This window comes from Carcharodon carcharias, chromosome 11 (assembly GCF_017639515.1).
Source record: "Carcharodon carcharias isolate sCarCar2 chromosome 11, sCarCar2.pri, whole genome shotgun sequence".
Classification (NCBI taxonomy): Eukaryota; Metazoa; Chordata; class Chondrichthyes; order Lamniformes; family Lamnidae; genus Carcharodon; species Carcharodon carcharias.
The window spans coordinates 161192582-161216258 of record NC_054477.1 but is presented as its reverse complement, the minus strand read 5'-3'; the positions used below and the strand labels follow the sequence as shown (position 1 = coordinate 161216258).

The 23677-nt window shown below is 44.1% G+C and overlaps 1 protein-coding gene across 2 annotated transcripts in view; it reads left to right on the top strand.

Moving 5' to 3' along the window:
* The window catches only part of nalcn (sodium leak channel, non-selective), a 238062-nt gene that overhangs the window by 165425 nt on the left and 48960 nt on the right, over positions 1-23677 (top strand). For both annotated transcript variants that reach the window (XM_041198858.1, XM_041198859.1), the window contains exons 26-31: positions 653-820; positions 1696-1800; positions 5387-5493; positions 19863-19983; positions 21458-21556; positions 21992-22085. In XM_041198858.1, coding sequence (XP_041054792.1) covers positions 653-820; positions 1696-1800; positions 5387-5493; positions 19863-19983; positions 21458-21556; positions 21992-22085 — 694 coding nt within the window. The remainder of the gene's footprint in view (positions 1-652; positions 821-1695; positions 1801-5386; positions 5494-19862; positions 19984-21457; positions 21557-21991; positions 22086-23677) is intronic.

Sequence of the window (23677 nt, the reverse complement as noted above, 5' to 3'; positions counted from 1 at the left end):
GGTTGTAACTATCAGAAAATAATCTGTTCAGGATCTTTTCTTTAGAATCTCTAGTTATGACCTGACAGAGGTCTTTAAAATTATGAAAGAGCTTGATAGAGTAGACATTGAGAAGATGTTTCCACTTGTGACCGAGACTAGAACTAAGGGTTATAAATATAAAATAAATCCGACGGGGAGCTCAGGAGCGATTTCTTTATTCAGAGAGTGGTGAGAATGTGGAACTTGTTACCACATGGAGTAACTGAGGCGAATAGCATAGACACATTTCAGGGGGAAGCTGGATAAACACACGAGGGAGAAAGGAATAGGAGGATATGCTGACAGGGCGAGATGAAGTCCAGCAGGAGGTGGCTCCATGTGAAGCAGAAACACCAGCAAGAACCAGTTGGGCCAGATGGCCTGTTTCTGTTAATGTTTTATCTCTCTATCCATAAAAAGTAATATTTGTGCTTCTAGTGTGGAGCCTCTCACTTCTGGCAGATCTTGTTGAGAATTAGAGCGTGTTTTTTAGTTCGTGCTCCCAATTAGTCCAAGAGTGGTTTTAGCGTTCACACCTGCAGCTGTTGGTCTTTTTGTTTTGATGGTTATACTTTGCTGTGAAGGACATTTTCTCACTTTAATTCCGCTTCTTCTTTGCTCCGTTCTTTAGCAAAGTTTAATCTTTCTGTGGTGGATGCCACATAATGTTCCTGCCAAATCTGGAGCACAGCTTCTGATGATGCTTCGGTGTCTGAGACCACTCCGCATATTCAAGTTAGTTCCTCAGATGAGGAAAGTTTTACGGGAACTATTTAGCGGTTTCAAAGAGATATTTCTGGTAAGTAGCCATGCATGTAAAATCTTTTTGTATATTATACTGCAACACTATGAGATCCAAGGAACAGAAGGAGGCCATTCAGCCCATCGAGTCTGTTCCACCATTCAGTCAGCTCATGGCTGGTCTGAATCTTAACTCCCATCTACTTGCCTTGGTTCTGTAACCCTTAACCCCCTTATCCTACAAAAATCTATCAATCTCAGTCTTGGAATTTTCTATTGACCCCCCCAGCCTCAACAGTTCTTTGGGGGGGAGAGAGTTCCAGATTTCTGCAACTCTTTGTGTGAAGCAGTGCTTGCTGAGATCATGTTCCAATCCCCATAGATACTGTTAAGACGACCTCTCCTCCTTTCCCCATTGGGCATACAAGTCCTGCAAATGTTTCCTTTACAAGTAGCAATGACCTAATCAAGGCCTTTAAAACTATGAAAGGTTTTGATCAAGAGGATACAGAGAGAATATTTCCTCTTGTGGGGAAGAGCAGAACTAGAGGCCGTCAATATAAGACAGTCACTAAGAAATCCGATCGGAAATTCAGAAGAAACTTTACCAGAAAGTGGTGAGAAAGTGGAACTCGCTACCACAGGGAGTGTTGACGTGAATAGTATGGATACATGTAAGGGGAAGCTAGACAAGCATATGAGTAAGAAGGGAATGGAGCGTTACGACGGTAGATTCAGATGAGAAAAGGTGTGAGGAGGCTCAAGTGGAGCATAAAGACCGGCAAGTACTGGTTGAGCCGAATGGCCTGTGCCTGTACCTGATACCCTACATAAGTGTTTAGCCATTTCCCCTTTTTTGGATAGTTATGGGTGAAGCTGAGCTGATTTTGAAACCAATTTAATCCTCATACTAATAAACTTCCCTTGCTTCAGGTTTCGATCCTCCTGCTAACGCTGATGCTCGTTTTTGCAAGCTTTGGTGTGCAGCTTTTTGCTGGCAAACTTGCAAAGTGCAATGACCCACGCGTCACCCGACGGGTAAGAGATTTATCATCATTAAACTGATAATGAAACTCCATCTCCCTTAGTCGCCTGTAAATTTGTTTGAGCTTAATCGGAGTTTGTTTCCCCGAGGACAGGGACTGGCAAGTAAAATCTTTGAAGCTGTTTTCTTCTCAGTCAAAGTAAAATATCAAGGTCGCAAGCAGACACTGGCCATTGCTCTTCAAGATAACACTTACCAAGATTGTCACTAGTCAAAAATGTTTAATATTTAGTTGCAAGTCTAGGTTGTTTTTGATGCTTCAATGGTCTAATTGCCTATTGTCTTGTTTAAACTTGTTGAAATGTACACCTTTTCAAGTCAGTGAATTGAAACTTTCAGGGCTAGCCAATTTGCAATGTGCCCCATTGTGAATCCCTGGGATGTCTTGAGTGCTGAGTGACATGTCACTCATTAATTACCATCTCTACTTCTTCCTGAGAAATTGATATTTGATGCAGAGCCCAGAAAGACATTCCTTTTAATTAATGAAGAACGGGAATAGGCCTGCCACACTCTTGTGGACAATGGGGAACCCCACCGAGCCCCATCTGCTCCTTGGAGTCACAGTGAATGGAACTGCTCTGTCGCTGGGCCAGTCTAGTGCAGTCTATTCCCACTTCCTGCCAAGTATTCTCACCTCATCTCGTGACTTTATGGCTTCCCTTTGTTTGGATAATTTCTACAACCTTCTCCAGTGATCTCTTTCAGAGAGGAAGAGCTGGCTGCTTCTTTGTCTAAAAAAAAATCATCCAAGTCCAATTCCCCAGTCACAAATCTTCTTATTTATTACGTAATGGTGGTTATATGATCTAATTTCTTTTTGAAACTACTTTTTAACAGCTCCAATGAATAGATACTATCCTTTTCTGTGACCAGGCTATGATATTAATAAAAATGATTTTCTACGCGAGCTCTCAGCTCTCTCATAGTGGGTGCATGGCACAGAAAATATGATGGGTGGCTAGCCCACCACCTCTCACTGCCCACCACCTCTCACTGCCCACCACCCCTCACTGCCCACCACCCCTCACTGCCCACCACCTCTCACTGCCCACCACCCCTCACTGCCCACCACCCCTCACTGCCCACCACCCCTCACTGCCCACCACCTCTCACTGCCCACCACCCCTCACTGCCCACCACCCCTCACTGCCCACCACCTCTCACTGCCCACCACCTCTCACTGCCCACCACCCCTCACTGCCCACCACCCCTCACTGCCCACCACCTCTCACTGCCCACCACCTCTCACTGCCCACCACCTCTCACTGCCCACCACCTCTCACTGCCCACCACCTCTCACTGCCCACCACCTCTCACTGCCCACCACTTCTCACTGCCCACCACTTCTCACTGCCCACCACCTCTCACTGCCCACCACCTCTCACTGCCCACCACCTCTCACTGCCCACCACCTCTCACTGCCCACCACCTCTCACTGCCCACCACCTCTCACTGCCCACCACTTCTCACTGCCCACCACTTCTCACTGCCCACCACTTCTCACTGCCCACCTCCTCTCACTGCCCCCACCCCTCACTGCCCACCTCCTCTCACTGCCCCCCACCCCTCACTGCCCCCCACCCCTCACTGCCCCCCACCCCTCACTGCCCCCCACCCCTCACTGCCCCCCACCCCTCACTGCCCCCCACCCCTCACTGCCCCCCACCTCTCACTGCCCCCCACCTCTCACTGCCCCCCACCTCTCACTGCCCCCCACCTCTCACTGCCCCCCACCTCTCACTGCCCCCACCTCTCACTGCCCCCACCTCTCCCTGCCCCCCACCTCTCCCTGCCCCCCACCCCTCACTGCCCCCCACCTCTCACTGCCCCCCACCCCTCACTGCCCACCGCCTCTCACTGCCCACCGCCTCTCACTGCCCACCGCCTCTCACTGCCCACCGCCTCTCACTGCCCACCGCCTCTCACTGCCCACCGCCTCTCACTGCCCACCGCCTCTCACTGCCCACCGCCTCTCACTGCCCACCGCCTCTCACTGCCCCCCACCCCTCACTGCCCACCACCTCTCACTGCCCACCGCCTCTCACTGCCCCCCACCCCTCACTGCCCACCGCCTCTCACTGCCCACCACCTTACTTACTGCCCACCGCCTCTCACTGCCCACCGCCTCTCACTGCCCACCACCTTACTTACTGCCCACCACCTCTCACTGCCCACCGCCTCTCACTGCCCACCACCTTACTTACTGCCCACCCCCTCTCACTGCCCACCCCCTCTCACTGCCCACCCCCTCTCACTGCCCACCCCCTTACTTACTGCCCACCACCCTTCACTGCCCACCGCCCCCCACTGCCCACCGCCTTACTCGCCCCTTACCCGTTCCCCGTAAAATGGTAGGCAGTCAAGCACCAAAATCAACAGCCTGCCCGCCATGTTTAAAACCTTAATGGGCAATTAAGCTTGTTAACAACCAGTTGACCTGAATGTTATGTGGCCCAGGCCTTAATATGGTTGGCATGGGCAGGTGGGCAGGAGTGGGCAGGCCTTTTTTTTTTTAACCAAACTGGTTAAAAGGCAGAAAGGAAAGTAGGAGCAACTTCCACCGGGGTTGGCCTATGCTCATCGGAGGCACCACCCCCTCCCCAAGATGTTACCCACACCCCCCCCCCCGGCTTTGTCACTTCCCAGCTGGCCACCAAAACGTGCCCTCCCCAACCCCTTACTCCCTTACCCCTGGGCTCCCTGACCCCACCCTGTCCAATACCCCCCCCAACTTAGCTCTCTCCGGGTTTCATGACCTCCTCATCCCGGGGCCTGCTTGCAGTCCCAGCAGTGCCCACTACTGAGTTCTGGCACTGCTGAGACTGCTAGAGCTGCCGGCCAATCAGATCGGTCGGCAGCTTTCGAGGGCGGGACCTGCTCCCACTGAGAGAGCGCAGGTCTCGCTCTCTCTTACGTGCTTAAGGCTGCTGGGCGTGAATTATGGCCGTGAGGCAGCCTTGCTTAACATAGGTCAATTCAGGAACGTCGTCTCTTGCAGAAGAGCAGGGAGCGAGCAGCATGCGCCCCACCCCGTAAAACTCAACCCGTGGTCCACCATTCAGTGAGACCATGGCTGATCTGTGAACTGATGCCCACCTTTGCCCACATGCATCAGTAGCTTTGACGAACAAAAATCTTATCAATCTCAGATTGAAAATGAACAATTGATCCTCAGTCGTCATTTTTGGAGGAGCTCCAAACTTCTACCACACTTTGTGTGAGGAAGTGCTTCCAGTTTCACTTTTGAAAGGTCTGGCTCCACTTTTTAGGTCATGTCCTTGGGTTCCAGGCTCAAACTCTACTGCAATATGTGGTAGACACTGGCACAGTGCTAACCCATTTCACTGCCCGTCATGTATCTCAGGCAGCTCGCGTTCACATGAACAATGAACATTGGGGACTGTGTTTATCATTTAAACGTTTAGGAGAAGGATTGCAATAAATAACACACTGTGTGGTCTTTATTAAAGTTATTATATATATCCACCGTTTTATCTGTTTTTAACATATTCCAATGTTGCAAGTAAATTTTTGAATATTTTGCCAGTGATTATCGTGACATGTTGTGGGTTTCAGGAGCTTTGTCACGGTATGTTCAGAATCAACGTCAGTGTCTCAAAGGATCTCAATCTGAAGTTAAAAGTGGATGAGAAGAAGCCAGGCTTTTGGGTGCCTCGAGTTTGGTAAGTTCAAAGATAAAGAACCAAAATGAAATGCATCAGGAAACAGCTTTGATACGTCAATGCTGAACAAAAGGGTCTAAAGTAAATATTATGCTAATGAGTGGGAAATTCTCTAATGGAGGCTTTGATTGAAACTTTTCTTTAAAAAAAAAAATCATGACTTTTATTGCTGTCATAATATCTCCCATGCACTTGCTATAATTAGTCGTTTGATAGTACAGAACCTGAGTATTGCTGAAAAAAAGAGACTTTTTTTTGTTAAAGCTTTTTGTCTTGCATTCATCGGGACAATTCACAAGAAAATATCATTGCCGGGGGAAACAACATATTTATATTGTATGAGAGGAGAGTGCTGATTGGTTGGCGGTTAACTGTCAGTCACAATCAACTATGCATTTCACAAGGCAACATCTCGACCAATCAAAGTCCACTTGCCCAGTTTTAAGTTGCTAGATCTGTTCGAAGTCTATCCCACTTAGCATGGTGGTGGTGCCACACAACACCGCACAGTCCTTGTGGAAACGAAGTCCCATTTTCACATTGAGGATGTGCTCCATGGTGTTGTGTGGCACTACCACCATGCCAAACGTACAGATCTAACAACTCAACCCTAAGGTGCTCTGGGCCATCAGAATTGTAGTCAGCCACAATCTGTAACCTCGTGGCCTGGCATATTCATACTCTACCATTACCACCAAGGCAGAGGATCAACCCTGGTTCAATGAAGAGTGCAGGAGGGCATGCCAGGAGCAGCACCAGGCATACCTAAAAATGAGGTGTCAACCTCGTGAAGCTACAACTTAGAACAACTTGCATGTTAAATGGCATTAGCAGCGTGGAATACATGAAGCTAAGCAAACCAATGGATCAGATCTAAGCTCTACAGTCCTGCCACATCCAGTTGTGAATGGTGGTGGGCAATTAAACAACTCACTGAAGGGGGAGGCTCCACAAATATCTCCACCCTCAGTGTTGGCCCCAATGATGACCCAGCATATCAGTGCAAAAGGTAAGGCTGAAGCATCTGCAACAATCTTCAGCCAGAAGTGTCAACCGGATGATCCATCTTGGCCTTCTCTGGAGGTCCCCAGCATCACAGATGCCAGTCTTCAGCCAATTCCATTCACTCTGTGTTATCAAGAAATGGCTGAAAGCGCTGGATACTGCAAAGGCTGTGGGCCCTGTTATGATAGGCAGGTAGTACTTGCCAGGCTGAGCAAATCCACAAGGGAAACTTGGCCACGCTATCACAACGGTTTTGCAATTTGTATTTATTACCTGAAGGTTTGTGCACTGAATTTAGAAGTAATGAGTCCACTAACACATTTGGAGATTTTAAAAATTAAATTAAAGCATTTATTAACAAAAGTAAAGAATTAAAAACATGTACACAAGATTACAGTTACACCATTACATATTATTATAATAAATCCCAAAATTCTTAATTAATCTGATTCCCAACTGCGCCCCCCCTTTAAGGCAACAGTCCAAAATTGATCTTCAATTTTGAGAGGCATCCAGCAAAGTTACCACAAACACACAACCACAGTGGAATTCCAAAGGCTTTCAACACAACTTTGGTTACTGGCAAAATGGTGAGAGGCTGTTTTCCCCAAGTCTGTTTCACATGGTGTATCTTTTCAATCTTACACTGCCATCACTGATACAACCTTCCACCATTTTTTAAATATCTTCCTTCCTCTTGAGTCCATAAATCATATTGTTCCCATACATCTTTGGAATTTACTTTTCCCATAATATAAAAATCTTTTATGTTGTCAATATGGCCTTTTCCCTTTTGGAAAACTAAACATCATAACCTTGCCCTATTTATCCTGTCAGTTGTAAAATGTTATCATGTTTCTTTGAAAGTCAAACACCTCTACACTTAACTTTAAAAAAAAATGCAAATTCTATTCACACCCTATCTACTGACTTTACCCTAACTCACTCATTAGCATTTCAAATACCCTTTTAACACACAATTTTTTTGATAATTTCAACCTCGTAGCCTCTCCAACTCTAATTCAATTAAATCAGCCACCCATCCACATACACACAAACATAAACCTATTTTACAATACCCCACAGTAATAATATGAAAAATATGGTGGTTTCATGACAGCCCTGACAATATTCTGGCAATAGTACCGAAGACTTGTGCTCCAGAACTTGCCGTGCTCCTAGCCAAGCTGTTCCAGTACAGCTACAACACTGGCATCTACCCTGCTATGTGGAAAATTGCCCAGGTGTATCCTGTACACAAAAGCAGGACAAATTCAACCTGGCCAATTACCACCCCATCAGTCTACTCTCCATCATCAGTAATGGAAAGGGTCATCAACGGTGCTATCGAACGGTACTTGCTTAGCAATAACCTGCTCACTGATGCCCAGTTTGGGTTCCTCTAGGGTCACTCAGCTTCTGACCTCATTACAGCCTTGGTTCAAACATGGACGAAAGAGCTGAACTCCTGAGGTGATGTGAGAGTGACTGCCCTTGACATCAAGGCTGCATTTGACCGAGTGTGGCATCAAGGAGCCGTAGCAAAACTGGAGTCAATGGGAATCAGGGGGAAAACTCTCCACTGGCTGGAGTCATACCTAGCACAAAGGAAGATGGTTGTGGTTGTTGGAGGTCAGTCATCTCAGCTCCAGGACATCACTGCAGGAGTTCCTCAGGGTAGTGTCCTAGGCCCAGCCACCTTCAGCTGCTTCATCAATGACCTTCCTTCCATCATAAGGTCAGAAATTGGAATGTTCACTGATGATTGCACAATGTTCAGCACCATTCGCGACTCCTCAGATACTGAAGCAGTCTATGTCCTAATGCAGCAAGATCTGAACAATATCCAGGCTTGGGCTGACAAGTGGCAAGAAACATTCGCGCCACACAAGTGTCTGGTAATGACCATATCCAACAAGAGAGAATCCAACCAACGCCCCTTGATGTTCAATGGCATTACCATCACTGAATCTCCAACTATCAACATCCTGGGGGTTACCATTGACCAGAAACTGAACTGGACTAGCATATAAATACCATGGCTACAAGAGCAGGTCAGAGCTAGGAATCCTGCAGTAAGTAACTCACCTCCTTACCCCAAAACCTGTCCACCATCTACAAGATACAAGTCAGGAGGTTGATGGAACATTCTCCACTTGCCTGGATGAATGCAGCTCCAACAACACTCAAGAAGCTTGACACAATCCAGGTCAAAGCAGCCCACTTGATTGGCACCCCTTCCACAAACATTCACTCCCTCCACCACCGATGCAAAGTGGCATTAGTGTGTACCATCTACAAGACTCAGTGCAGGAACTCACCAAGGCTCCTTAGACAGCACCTTTCAACCCAGGACCGCTGCCATCTAGAAGGACAAGGGCAGCAGACACATGGGATCATCACTACCTGGAAGTTCCCCTCCAAGCCACTCACCTGACTTGGAACTTTATCACAGTTCCTTCACTGTCGCTGGGTCAAAATCCTGGAACTCCCTTCCTAACAGCACTGTGGGTGTACCTACATCACATGGACTGCAGCGATTCAAGAAAACAGCTCACCACCACATTCTGAAAGGCAATTAGGGATGAGCAATAAATGTTGGCCTAATCAGCAACGTCCATATCCCAAGAGTGAATTAAAAAAAATTTGCCAGGTCTTTGCTCACTCACTTACCCTATCTATGTTACTTTGTAGCCTCCTTATGTCCCCTTCTCAACTTAATTTCCTAATTACCTTTGTGTTGTCAGCAAATTTAACAACCATACCTTCAGTCCCTTCATCCAAGTCATTTATATAAATAGTAAAAAGTTGAGGCCCCAGCACTGATCCCTGTGGCACACCACTCGTCACATCCCACCAACCAGAAAATGACCCATCTATGGCTACCTCCTGTTCCTTGTTAACTGACCAATCTTCTATCCATGCCAATATGTTAACCCCTACAGCATGAGCTTTTCTGCAATAACCTTTGATGTGATACCATATCAAATGTCTTCTGGAAATCTAAGTACAGTACGTCCACTGGTTCCCCTTTATCCACAGCACATGTGACTCCTTCAAAGAACTCCAATAAATTATTTAAACATGATTTCCCTTTCATAAAACTATGTTGACTCTGCCTGATTACCTTGAACTTTTCTAATTTGGAGGGGAACTTCCAGATGGTGGTGTTCCCATGTGTCTGCTGCCCTTGTCCTTCTAGATGGTAGTGGTCATGGGTTTGGAAGGTGCTGTCCAAGGAATTTATTAATGACTATCTTATATTCATGACCTCCAACTTTGGGCTTGTTCACAAGTGGGAACATCTTCTCCACATCTACCCTATCACACTCCACTTCAATATCATAAAGACCTGTATTCTGTCACTATCCAGCCATCTCTTTGAAACGATCCCCAGCTTGTTCAGTCTTTCTTGATCATTATAGTCTCTCAGTTCTAGTACCATCGTTGTGAGTGTTCTTTATACCACCTTCAGTGCCTCTTGTAATCTTTCTTCGACCAGAAGCCAAAGTGTGCAGACAATTGATCATAGCTGTATCCTGAGTTAGCTGGAAAGGGAAGTGGAAATCAGCCAAAGTTCCCAGTGCTGATCACAATCTGATAACCTCTGTGTCCTTGCCTAAATGTCCAGATGATGGAATCTGGCTTCGCTTCCCCAGCATTCACTGGGTAGTGATAACAGCCAGCAGAGTTTTGGATGAGCTGAAGTGTACTGCAGGTGGAAAATGGGAGGCCAGGAGAGCTCTGGAATAGTCATATCTGGAGGCAACTAAAGACATGGATGAGAGTTTCAGCAGCAAGCGAGCTGAGGCAGCAGTGGGTCAGTTAATATCAGCACTTTCGTGAGGGAAACTTGCTGAAAGAAAAAACTCTTGGAGTGAAGCCCAATGGCTTGAGGGTAGCCGGAATTGAACATGACTCTTGCAGAAAGGCCTTTCTTTGAAGCTTTTTGTCTGTAAAGAGTGAGAAAGAAAACATCAGGAATTATAAAGATAAGGCTGAGTCTGGACTGGCACCAATTCAGTGAGATTTAATGAACAAAAAGATTTGCAGTTGTCGATGTTTTTAAAATAAAACAGTAATGTGCTTAGAATGTCCATTTACATCAGAACCGAATTAGGATTGATTATCTGTTCAACTAATTGAACTATTAATTGATAACTAAGCGTGTCCTGGGTAAAGAAATTTCTGCTGAATTCCCTATTGGATTTATTCGTGATTATCTTATATTTATGGCCAACTAGTTTTGACCACCCCCAGAAGCAGAAATGTTTTCTCAACCCACCCTCTCAAATTCTTTCATAATTGTAAAGGCCTCCATCAGGTCACCCCTCAGCCTTTTCTTTTCTAGAGAAAAGAGCCCCAGCCTGTTCACTCTGTCATGATTTTATAATCCCTCATTCTGGTACCACCCTTGTGAATCTTTTTGCACCTTCTCCAGTGCCTCTATATCCTTGTAGTAACATGGAGACAAGAGTTACTGAGTTATAATATTATTATTATTACTGAGCAACTTGCAATGGTTGGATAAACTAAAATAATCATTACAATGAATCTTTCAGTAAATCCTTCAGCTTCAAGTTTAATTTTTGACTTTGACTAAAATATTAGAGTCCAAAGCTGTGTATTTTCCCAGAGAGTGGAGAAAATGTGGAACTCACTGTCACATGACACAGTTGAGGTTAATAGTATTGAAAGATTTAAGGGAGAAGCTGGAAAAGCACATGAGAGAGCAAGGGATAGAAGGATATGTTGATAAGTGAGATAATATAAGGTGGGAGGAGGCTCACGTGGAGTATAAACACTGGGCATAGACCATTTAGGCCGAGTGGCCTGTTTCTGTGCTGTAAGTCATTGTAAAATTGAGGGGAGACAATGTCAGTGATCATGTCACTGGACTAGTGATCGAGAGGCTCAGACTAATGCTCTGGGGACACGTGTTCGAATCCCATCGTGGCAGCTGGTGGAGTTTAAATTCAATTAACAAATTCAAAAATAAAGCCTGTCTCAGTCATGGTGACCATGACAACTATCATCAATTGTTGTGGAAACCCATTGGTTCACTAATGCCCTTTGGGAAGGAAATCTTCCATCCTTACCTGGTCTGGGCCTACATGTGATTTAGAACCACAGTAATGTGGTTGACTCTTAACTGCCCTCTGAAATGGCCTAGTTTGTCACTCAGTTCAAGGACAATTAGGGATGAGCAATAAATGCTGGCCTTGCCAGTGATGTCCACATCCCATGAAAAAAAAAAGGAAAGAAAAACAATATAATTTTGAGTTGTTACTAGTTTATTCTCTCTGGTTCTTTTTGCATTAACTTGTGTTCTCTGGTTCCCCATCCTTCAATTTAATCTATCAAAGCCTTTTCATAACGTTGAATGCCTTGATTAAATCTTCACTTTAATCTTTTCTTGCTGTAAGGAAAATACTCCCATCTTTTCGAGTCACCTTATGACACGCAAGGGAAGTGACAAACAACAGGGCTTCACAGATGAAGGGAAGATTTGCGAAGTATGAAGAAATATTGGGATTAGTTTATGCTCAGTGAAATCTCCAGGGGAATACTCTGAGGGGAGCGATGCTGATCTGTTAGTAAGACAGCGGATCATGATTAAAACTTGACCTGAGAGGTACAGTTTAAAATAACTTGGAGAAGCTGAGGGATTAGAGTGGAACAATTGAGATTCTTCCAGGTGCATTTACTGATGCACTGCTGATACTGAAGCTTATTGGCTGCCAAGGGAGAATTGCTCTGTTATTGTGTCTGTCTGGAAAAGTACAGATTTTTGTCTCTCCCTTGGCTGAGACAGAGAACGAGCCTTTACTTCATCTATTCTCAGACTAGGCAAATGATGTAGCACATCACAGTAATTGTGGGAATAGCTTGCCATGGCTGGAATCGAGACAAATTCAGTTCCTGATTATTTATAATGGGTCACTGCCAGGTTATAAGTCATTCGGACAGATTGCAACTGTGTATGGTCACCTCTGAGTCAGAAGGTTGTGGGTTCAAGTCTCACTCCAGAGATTTGAGCACAAAATCACGGTTCATGCTCCAGTGCAGTACTGAGGGAGTGCTGCGCTATCAGAGGGTGCCATCTTTTGGTTAAGACGTTAACCCGACTCCTGGCCTACTCTCTCAGGTGGATTTAAAAGATTCCATGACATAATTGAAAAGAGAAAGAGAGGGGTTTCTCCCCTGTCCTGACCGATATTTATCTGTCAGCTAACATCACTGAAAATGATTTATCAAATTTCTGCTTGTGGGACATTCCTGTGTACAATTTGTTGCTGCATTTTGTGTATTACAACAGGGACTACACTTCAAAAGGTACTTCGTTGACCGTAAATCTCTTTGGGGTATGCAGAGGTTGCCAACAGTGCCACAAACGCAAGCTTTTCTTTCTATCAGTTTAATGTTACCTATCTTGTGAAGGGATGCTCCTATTTCACTCAACATTCATAATAAATGTTGTTTAATTTTTTACATAGAAAATACAGCACAGAGAACAGGCCATTCTGCCCACGCCAGCGTTTATGCTCCACTCAAACCTCCTTCTGTCCTTCCTCACCCCACTCTGTCAGCAGAACTGTTGTAGGGTGGCCGAGTTGTGCAATTAATGATAGAGTTGATCTGCAGACACTTCTTGGGTGGAAACTTTAAGTTTATTTACAATATAATCAGCAGCAAATACACGTGTGCTTTCAACTCCAACTCTGTCTCTACACTGACTACTGAGGTAGCCCAAGATCTATAGCCCAAGTTACTATAGATCATGTGATCTTGCCTAACATGTATTATTCCTAAAGGTACATTACACACTAAATAAAACCGTAATTATTACATTCCTCCCCCTTTAACTCGGCTATACATATTATATTTACAAATACATATCTTTCAAGACAACATAATATTTACACTGGGTAAGGAATTTACAAGTCCAGTCTGTCAGGTGATTTCCTGGTACGTGTGGAATGTTGCAGCTCCACAACTTCAGATTCATTGTCAGGAACCTCCTTTTCCAGAGTTGCCTGAACATCAGGTGCTTCGATGGGCACTTGCAGTTCTATATCCTCAACTCTTACAGGAACAGCAGACATGTCAGTCCTGGGTTGAGCATCTTCAACGGGAAACACAGACCCGGTCATGGTCACTGGTGGAAACAAATCTTGATGATTTGTTTCTCTTCCTTAAATGATCCACAAGTTTATGGATGATCCTGCCTTCCACCTCCGTGTGGTAAGATAGAGGTCCAGTCACCACACTTATTTCACTCAGTAACCATTTTGGTCCTTCCCCGAAGTTCTTCACATATACCGTCTCTCCCACGGTATATTTCCTCTTGCGACTATGCCAGTCGTGTCTATTTTCCTGGCTTCCCTGCTTCCTTACCACCTTCCCCTCTAAATTGTGCATTATTAAGCTCAATCTCATCCTGAGTCAGCGTTTTAACAATAACTCTGCAGGTGTGACACCTGTTGTGTGAGGGGTAGTCATGTGCTAGCTTGGTTGCCAAAGAATCGCCATTTAGCCTTCTCATGCCTGCCTTGAATGTTCGAACCGCCCTTTCAGCCAGTCCATTTGAGGAAGGATGGTATGATGCAGATTTCACATGAGTGATACCGTTGAGGCTAATAAACTGTTGAAACTCAATGCCGTGCTATTATCAGAAACAGCTACTTCTGGTAGTCCGTGAATGGCAAAACTTTGACCTAGTTTCTCAATTGTAGCGGTCAATATTGGTGACTTCACCCCATATATGTCCAACCATTTTGAATGGGCATCGACAATGAGTAGAAACCTTGACTATGTTGGACCCTTCCTGGGAAAAATGTGCAACCACAGTCAGGGTCTACCTGGCCACTCCCATGGGTGTGACGGAGCTGGCACTGGCAACTTCTGACATTGCACACAGTGCTTTACTAAACTCTCTATTTCACCATCCAAGCCAGGCCACCATTGACAGCTGCGTGCTATGGTCTTCATTCAGGATATTCCTGGATGGGCACTGTGTAGTTCAATTAAAATTGGAGGAGCTATCACTCGTGCTCCCCACAATAAGATCCTTACTGGTTATTTCATGTTTTCTGTTGAAGTACGGTTTCACTTTGTCAGATACAGGCTCCTGTGACCAACACGTAGGACTGGGTCCCGACTTGTCCAGTCTCTGATCTGTTGAGTACATACTGGTGAGGAATCTAAGAAATTCAACAGTAAAACAAGTTCCTGTGGAACTGGGACGTGCTTATCATGTTCTAAGGGCATGGGTGTTTGTGATTTGATTGCCAGGCCTATGTACAAAAGTGTATTCGTATGCTGCCAGGATTAAAGCCCAGCGTTGTATTCTTGCTGAAGCTATGGGTGGTATAGCCTTGTCCTCACTAAACAATCCCAGCAATGGTTTGTGGTCTGAAAGGTTGTAAAATGGTGGCCATGTATGTACTGGTGAAATTTCTTGACACTAACGTTGATGGACAGGCCTTTTTCTATCTGCGAGTATCCCTTTTCCACTGCGGTGAGTGTTCTTGATAGGTATCCTATTGGCTATTCTGTGCTGTTGTTCATCCAATGAGAGAGCACCGGTCCCACCCCGTAGGGAGTTGCGTCACATGTCAGCACCAATTCTTTCGTCTGTTCATGATACACTGATAGATTAGACGAGTGCAACAATTGTTTCACCTTTTATGAAAACTTCTTTCTTGGGTGCCTCCCAAGACTAAGGTTGGTTCTTTTTGAGTAGTGAATGCAGGAGGGCCAGCACTGTCGACAAATCGGGTAAGAACCGCCCATAATAGTTGATCATTCCTAGGAACGATTTGAGCTCTGAGGTGTTCTTTGGCACAGATACCTCTCTTGTGGCTCTCACTTCCTCCTCAGCCGGGTGGAGGCCCTGTGAATCTACCCGGTGACACAAATAGATCACCTCCCTCGCTTGGAATGTGCATTTTCTTTTTTAAACGCAGTCCAGCTTGCAAGAAATATTTTGAGACTTTTTCCAAGTTTGCTAAATGCTCTTTCTCAGTGAACCCTGTCACCAATACATCGTCTAAATAGACTCCAACCTGGGGCAGTCCCTGCAGTAAGCTTTCTATTGTTCTCTGAAAGATGGCACAAGCAGAGGAGACACCGAAAGACAATTGTGTATATTGGTACCACCCTTTGTGGGTATTAATTGTGAGAAATTCCCACAAGACATTATCCAACTCTAATTGTTGATAAGCATGACTCATGTCAAGCTTTGTGTACGTTGTCCCTCCTGTCAGCTTAGTACACAAGTCTTGGATTTTTGGAATGGGGTGTCTGTCTAGCTTAGCTACTTTATTAAGCGTCAGTTTGTAGCCTCCACAAATTTAGACACTTTGGTCGGTATTAAGGATGGGGACTATGGGTGCCGCCTATTCTGAGAACTGAACAGGTTGTATAACACCCAATTTCTCTAGTCTGTTGGGTTCAATGTTGACTTTTTCTCGCAGGGCGTATGGCACCAGACTCGCCTTCATGAAGTGAGGGGTTGCTTCCGGATCCACATGAACCTTTGCCTGCAGGCCCTGGATTTTCCCCAGTTCGTCCTTAACGACAGTGACATATTTTCTAAGTAGCTCTGGTAGCCCACTTGCTCTCAGCTGGAAAATTTCAGCCCATTCTAACTTAATCTCCAGGAGGCTTGGCCCTTTACCTGCTACCACCACCAAGGGTAGCTTTGCTGATTGGCTTCCATAATGGACAGTTACTCTGCTTATGTCTTTTACTTAAATGTCTGCACCTGTATATGTTTTTAGTTTGGCATCTGTTTCTTCTAAACATAATTGATGTTGACCATTATTCAAACATCCGAAGGTTTGTTCCCCAATTACTGTAGTGGAAGCTGCCTTGTCCACTTCCATTCTAACAGGTTTGCCATTTACTTTCACTGTGACAAATGTTGGTTCTGACTTTCCAACTTTCAGATTAAACAATGAGTAAATGTCAAGAGTTTGTTATTTCAGACTCTTCTACATTGTAGATTTCACTGGGCTTCTCCTTTTGTTTACAAACCTGCTTGAATCTTTCCTTGCACTGCCTCATCACATGTCCATTTCTATGACAATAGTAGCTTTCGGCTTTTTTAAACTGCCAATCGCTAAAAGATAAAAGCAAAAAAGTGCAGATGTTGGAAATCCAAAACAAAAACAAAAATACCTGGAAAAACTCAGCAGGTCTGGCAGTATCTGCGGAGAGGAACACAGTTAACGTTTCGAGTCCGTATGTCCCTTCAGCAGAACCCTGTTCAACTTCTGATGAAGAGTCATTTGGACTCGAAACGTTAACTGTGTTCCTCTCTGCAGATGCTGCCAGACCTGCTGAGTTTTTCCAGGTATTTTTGTAATCGCTAAAAGATGATTGTTTCCACCTCTATTAAAATTATTCTTCGATTTCGCTGCTAAGTTTTTTTTATCCTTCGGCTGGCAGGGACTGTTTCCTGCTTCTCGGGGGAGCCTTGCTTTCTCGCACCTCTTTTGGCCGAGGATTCCCACCCAATGTGGAGGACAGCGCCATTTTGCGCACCCTATTCTGCTTTTGAGTCTCTTACTGCACTTTCCATGGCCAGATCTATCTCTAGCGCCTTCTTGAAATCCAGATTCACTTCAGACAATAATCTTTTCTGAATAGCGTCCTCTTTCACACCACACACTAAACGCTCTATGAGCATGTCTTCCAGAGTCATACCAAGCTCACAATGTTCCGTTAGTTGCTTCAAGTTTGCCATGTAGCATGCAATTGTCTTACCCGGGGCTCTATTTCATGAATTAAACCTGAACCTCTGCATCGTGACTGAGGGCTTGGGTTGAAAGTGACCCTTCATGAGGTCCACAAATTCATCTAAATTAGAGGCACTCGGTGCCATCAGACTTCGAATCAGACTGTAGGTTTGCTCCCACAAGTACTCAAGAATCACTCACCTCGTCTCTTTCCCCCATAATCTTGTTCACTTGAAAAAAGAACATGAGGTGTTTTATGTATTGAGACCAATTGCCTGTGGCTGGTTTAAAAGGATCAATTATCCCAATTTGTGGCATTTGAGAGGGGATAACTTCTTCAATTCTAACAGAGCTTGCTACTTACAATCACTGGGCAATGTACAGTGCCGATTTCTTACTAACTTGATTTCTTCTGTTGAATTCTGTTTTATCCTCATCGCCAGTTTGCTATTAATGATAGAGTTGATCTGCAGACACTTCTTGGGTGGAAACTTTAAGTTTATTTACAATATACTCAGCAGCAGCTACACATGTGCTTTCAACTCCACTCTATCTCTACGCTAACTGCCTGAGCTGCTACTCCAATTGGTTACTACAGATCATGTGATCTTGCCTAACAAGTATTATTCTTAAAGGTACATTACACACTAAATAAAACCATAATTACTACAAGGACCTTCTATTCTTTTCTCCCTCATGCATTTAACCTGCTTCCCCTTAAATGTATTGATACTGTTCATCTCAACTATTCCAGTGGTAGCGAGGTCCACATTCCCACCACTCTCTAGGCAAAGAGGTTTCTTTTGAATTCCCTATTGGATTTCTTGGGCACTATCTTGATGGCCTCCAGTTTTTCGGTTCCCCACAAGAGGAAACATTATCTCTCTGTCGGTCTACTCAATCAAAACCTTTCATAACTTTAAAGACCTCTATCTGAATACCCCACAATCTTCCCCTTACAAGAGAAAACAGCCTTACCCTCTTCATCCTTCCCTGAAAGATATAATCTCTCAGTCCTGCTGTCATCCTTGTGGATCAGTTTTTCACCCTCTCCAGTGCTTACTGTACCCTTTCTATAATATGACAACTAGAACTGTGCACATTACTCTGTGTGGTCCAAACAACTTTGATACAAGCTTAGCCTAACCTTCTCTACATCTCAGTTCTATCCCTTCAGAAATAAATCCTAGTGCTCAGTTTGCTTTTTTCTGGCCTATTTAATCTGTGTTGTAACTTTAATGATTTGTGCACTTGCTCTCCCAGATCTGTTTGTTCCTCTCCCCCACTCTTTTTCAAATGATATGTGACCTCTTTATTTTTCTTACCAAAATGCAATACCTCACGCTCATCTGTGCACTTACCAAAGACGCTGAATAATACCACACCCAACAAAGATGCAACGCTCCCTTCACTGACCTACACTGGCTCAGGCTGGCCCCATCACAATTTTGAAATTCTCATCCTTGTTTTCAAATCCCTCCACATCTTCGCCCCCCTTCCCTATCTCTGTAATCTCCTCCAGCCCCACAACCCTCCAAGATCTCTGCACTCCTCCAATTCTGGCCTCTTGAGCATCCCCGATTTTAATCACTCCATCATTGGCAGCCATGCCCTAATCTCTGGAATTCTCTCCCTAAGTCTCTCCATCTCCCTGCCTATTCCTCCTCCTCTAAGTTTTTCCATAAAATCTTTCTCATTGACTGAGTTTTTGGACACCTGCTCCCTTACGTGCTGGTGTCAGTTATGTTTGTTAATTACTCCTGGGAAGCTGCTATGTACAAACAAGCTGTTGTTGTAATCTTATAATATTAACTTGAAAGCTAAAGTTAGCATTCAAATTTCCTTTTGGTAAAGTATTGGTGTACCAGAACAGCTATTAGCCATTGTTTTTTTTTGGTCCTGCCATAACCTCTGTTCCCTAGCCAACAACTCCAATACTCTCCATGGCCGCAGTGTGAGGCTGAACTAGACCATTGGTGTCTGACTTGACCCAGATCTGAGCTTCCGACCCAATATCTTCTCCATCACTTCACCTCCGTCCGTAGGCCATCTCTGCTCCTACCTCCGCTCATCTACTCATGGAACCCTCATCCTTAGCTTTGGTTGTTTGGTAGCACAGAATTTGAGTATTGCTGAAAGAAGAGGCATGTCTAAGCTTTTCGTCTTGCATTCATCAGGACACTCGCGAGAATACCAATTTAAGGGGGAAAACAACAATTTATACTGTATGTGAAGAGAGTGCTGATTGGTTGGCAAGTGGCATTGCCATGGAGGATCCACCACTGATGGTGACTTACAGTTAACTGCCAAGCAACTGTACAAGACAAAAAGCTTATACATGTCTCTCTTTTTCAGGCCATTCTTACCTTTGTTACCTCCAGACTCCTGGCCAGCCTCTCATCGTCCACTCTCCGTAAACCCGAGGTCCTGAAAAACTCTGTTTCTCCTGTCCCAATTCACATCAAATGTTGTTCACCCATCAGTCTCCTGTGAGGCACCTTCAGATGTTTTATTACGTTACAGGTGCCACATCAATGCAAGTTGTTGGTTTGCTCGTATCTGAAGACTCAGGAGAATTGATTATGGAATAAAAAAAAACGGTGCTTTTCTGTTTTCCAGGGCCAATCCTCGTAATTTCAATTTTGACAATGTTGGAAGTGCATTGCTGGCCTTGTTTGAAGTGCTGTCACTGAAAGGATGGGTAGAGGTCAGGGATGTCATCATTCACCGAGTGGGCCCAGTAAGAACATTCTGCATCATATATATATCTAACATTTTGAAACGATTGTGGTAAGAAGGAAGGCAAATGGCACATCCCCTTTATTGCAAGGGGGTCGGAGTGCAAATGCAAGGAAGCCTTGCTACAGTTGTACAGGGGTTTGGTAAAAGCACACCTGGAAAAGGCAGTACAGGTTGGTCTCCTGATCTAAGGAAGGCTATACTCGCAGTGAAGGTTCGTTAGATTGATCTCTGGGATGAGGCAGTTGTCCTTTAGTAAGAAGTTGAGCAGAAAGTGTGGTCTTGAGTTTAAACGAAAAGTGGGGATCTTGTTAAAACACAGGATTCGGTGGGGGGTCTTGATAGGGTAGATGCTGAGAGGCCATTTCCCTGGCTGGTGATTTGAAACTAGAAGCATAGTCTCAGGTTAAGGGATCAACCATTTAAGACTGAGATGTGGAGGAATTTCTTCACTCAGGGGAATGTGAATCTTTGGAATTATGCCCTCCAGAAAGTTGTTAATGCTCAGGTGTTGAATACGTTCAAGGCTAAGGTCAATGGATTTTTCAACACTAAGGGAACCGAACGATATGAGGATGAGGTGAGAAAGTGAAATTGAGGTAGAAGGGTCAGCCATGATCATACTGAATGGCAGAGCAGGCTCAAGCAGCCGTCTGACCTACTCCTGCTCCTATTTCTTATGTTCTTTGTGTTCACCGGCCCAGATTTTGCAGTCAGCAGCAAAAGAACAGCTCACCATTCATTACATTAACAACTGCCATAACTCTTTGTGGGCTTTTGATTGGCAAATTATGACATTTAGGAAACCCTTTTCAACATGGTGCCCTCTACAGGAGCTCTGATGCATGTGCAAGCAACACCAAAGCTCTTCAGCCAATCAGATTGAAGAATCTTCACTGAGCCACGCAGACTGTAAACCAGGGAATATAAAGAATATTTCATTCATTTGTAAAATCAGTCACAGAAAGTAAGTAAAGAGAGGGAAAGAAAGATGGGATAAAGCGCAAGAGATTTAAAAATGGCAGAAAAAGTTTTTTAAAAAGTTTTCAAATCTCCCAAAAATAATTACATTCAGAAGGAATGAGAGTCCATACTTATAAAATTACATTTTCAAGGCCTGAGAGGTTGTTTGAAAGTAATCAAGGCTGTTTTAAAAAAAAATTCACTTACACCTTGACAAACCGGCCCTAACTTTTTCTGGCACGTTGAGTGGGTATAATTAGTAGAAAAGTTCGCACCCTTCATGCATTCCAATTGTGAGTGTATTTGGCAAAGTACCAATATAACCAGGCTGGTGGAGGGGCAGGGAAACCTGAACAGCAACTTCCTGATTTCCATGCTTAGCTGCGTATGCGTGGGTGCCGCGAGTTGTTGTTTGCCTACTCGTTAATAATAACGAGCGCTAACAGCCGCACCATTATTGTTAAAAGCAAAACCTGTGTCACTGTGCCTAACTTCTAACTCTCTGCCCACAGATTCACGGCATCTACATCCATGTCTTTGTGTTCCTTGGCTGTATGATTGGACTGACACTCTTCGTTGGAGTTGTCATTGCTAATTTCAATGAAAATAAGGTCCGTTTAGTCACCCCTTTTAAGAAAACCACATGCTGTGCTCATCCTTCATCATGCGTTTATATCTAGTTTGGAAGCAGTAAAGAGCTGATTCTATTCTGTTTTGTTAAACTTGTGGCACAATTAAGTTCTCTTAGCTCCCTGTAATTAAACATCAAAGTTATTGCTGCGATTCTGATGATTTATGTAGTGTAATGAAAAAAGATGTCTCGCTTTACAAAATCCATCGTGCCCCTAAATCATTTCACAAGATATTTATACTTTATAATAAACGTCACAGAGATGATTATTTCACAAACATCAAAAGTTATCATATGTATTGATTAGAAAATCTATATTAAGTGAAAATGCTCTAAATGACCTTCTCCATCAGGGTGAAAAATGTATTCCATTGTGAACTGATCAGTGAATTCATGTCCTTGAATTTTTTTCCAGGGCACTGCCTTACTGACTGTGGACCAGAGGAGGTGGGAGGACTTGAAAAGTCGATTGAAGATCGCCCAACCACTCCACCTTGCGGCTCGGCCTGGTAGATACCCTTCGGTCTGATTGACAGAACATTCCAGATTGCAGCATCATCACACCTCCTTTGTAAACTTACACAAGAGAATTTTAAACGCCCCAAATCAGCCAAAGAGTAATCCCTTACCTTCAACCCAGCTGTCAGTCACATCCCATAACTTTCTCAAAAGCTGGCTCTACAAAAGAGAAGCTTACCCACTTTCTTTCGTTTCCATTAGTTTTCTTCCTCCTCTTGTGATGTACCTTGGAATGTGTTTGACTGCTTGTTGTTGCTCTGGTTTCCTTTTTCCATGGTTATTGCCTTATTAAAGCATTTCAAGAAGCACCATGCTTTCAGCAAGATGTTAGGAATATGGGAGTGTACAACAACAACTTACATTTATATAGCACCTTCACAGTCAAAACATCCCAAGGCACTTCACTAGAGTGTTGTAAAGCAAAGTTTGACACCAAGCCACATAAGCAGATATTGGATCAAGGTGACCAAAAGCTTGGTCCAAGAGGTTTTAAAGAGAGTGTCTTAAAGGAGAGGAGAGAGGTTTAGGGATGGAATTCCAAAATTTAAGGTCAAGGCAGCTGGGACACAGCCACCAGTGATGGAGCAATGAAACTCAGGGATACACAAAGAGGCCAGAATTGAAGGAGTGCAGAGATCTCTGAGGGATGTAGGGCTGGAGGAGGTTACAGAGATAGAGAGCGAGGGGCGAGGCCATGGAGGGATATAAAAACAAGAATGAGGTTAATTGAGTTTGAAATCATGGGACCAGTACAACCTCTAACTCAATTATTGATTTTGTTTTTAATATTTTTGGTAGCAATCAAGTTGTTGGGACCATTAATAAATACACCAGACATCACTGAGAAGTCTCAGACATCTAGTGATTTGTGGAGCATGGGAGATAAAGAGTTAACTTTCATTAAGAGCCATAAAACTAAAACTCGCACTTCATCAGAAGCTGGGCATGGTATATTGTAATAGCTGAACATGTTGTATTGCCCTCTCTGCTGCCCTGTCTGTTGGAGAGGTGTAAACAAATTTATTTCAATAATGGCTCCCTGCAGTTGAACATGTTAGTCTTAATTACTCAGTGCAATACACAAAACTGGGGAAAGTAAAGTTCTGCTTATATTAATTTTCCCTTCTTGGATTTCCTCATCATTTAATGCACCATGTTTATGCATCGGTTCATGATAAAGAACTATGTTTGAAAGGACTCACTGGAGTGATTCCCTTAAGATATGCTGTGAAAATGGTATTGCACCAACTTTTCAACTGGCCACTTCAAACATTAACCCCACCAAAAACAATTCTTAGCTTTAATTATTTCATTTTAAATTCCTTCATGGGATGTGGGCATCACTGGCTAGACCAGCGTTTACTGCCCGTCCTTGTTTGCCATTGAGAAGGTGGTGCTGAGCTGACATCTTAAACCGCTATGGTCCTTGTGGTGTGGGCACACCCGCAGTATTGTTAGGGAGTTCCAAAGTTAGTTAGTTACTTAATTGATAATTCCCTTGATAAATTTCAGCAATAGTTACAGGGTGAAATCCCTTGTATTATGAAATGGAAATTTGGTGGTGGTTGAATAAATGGAATTC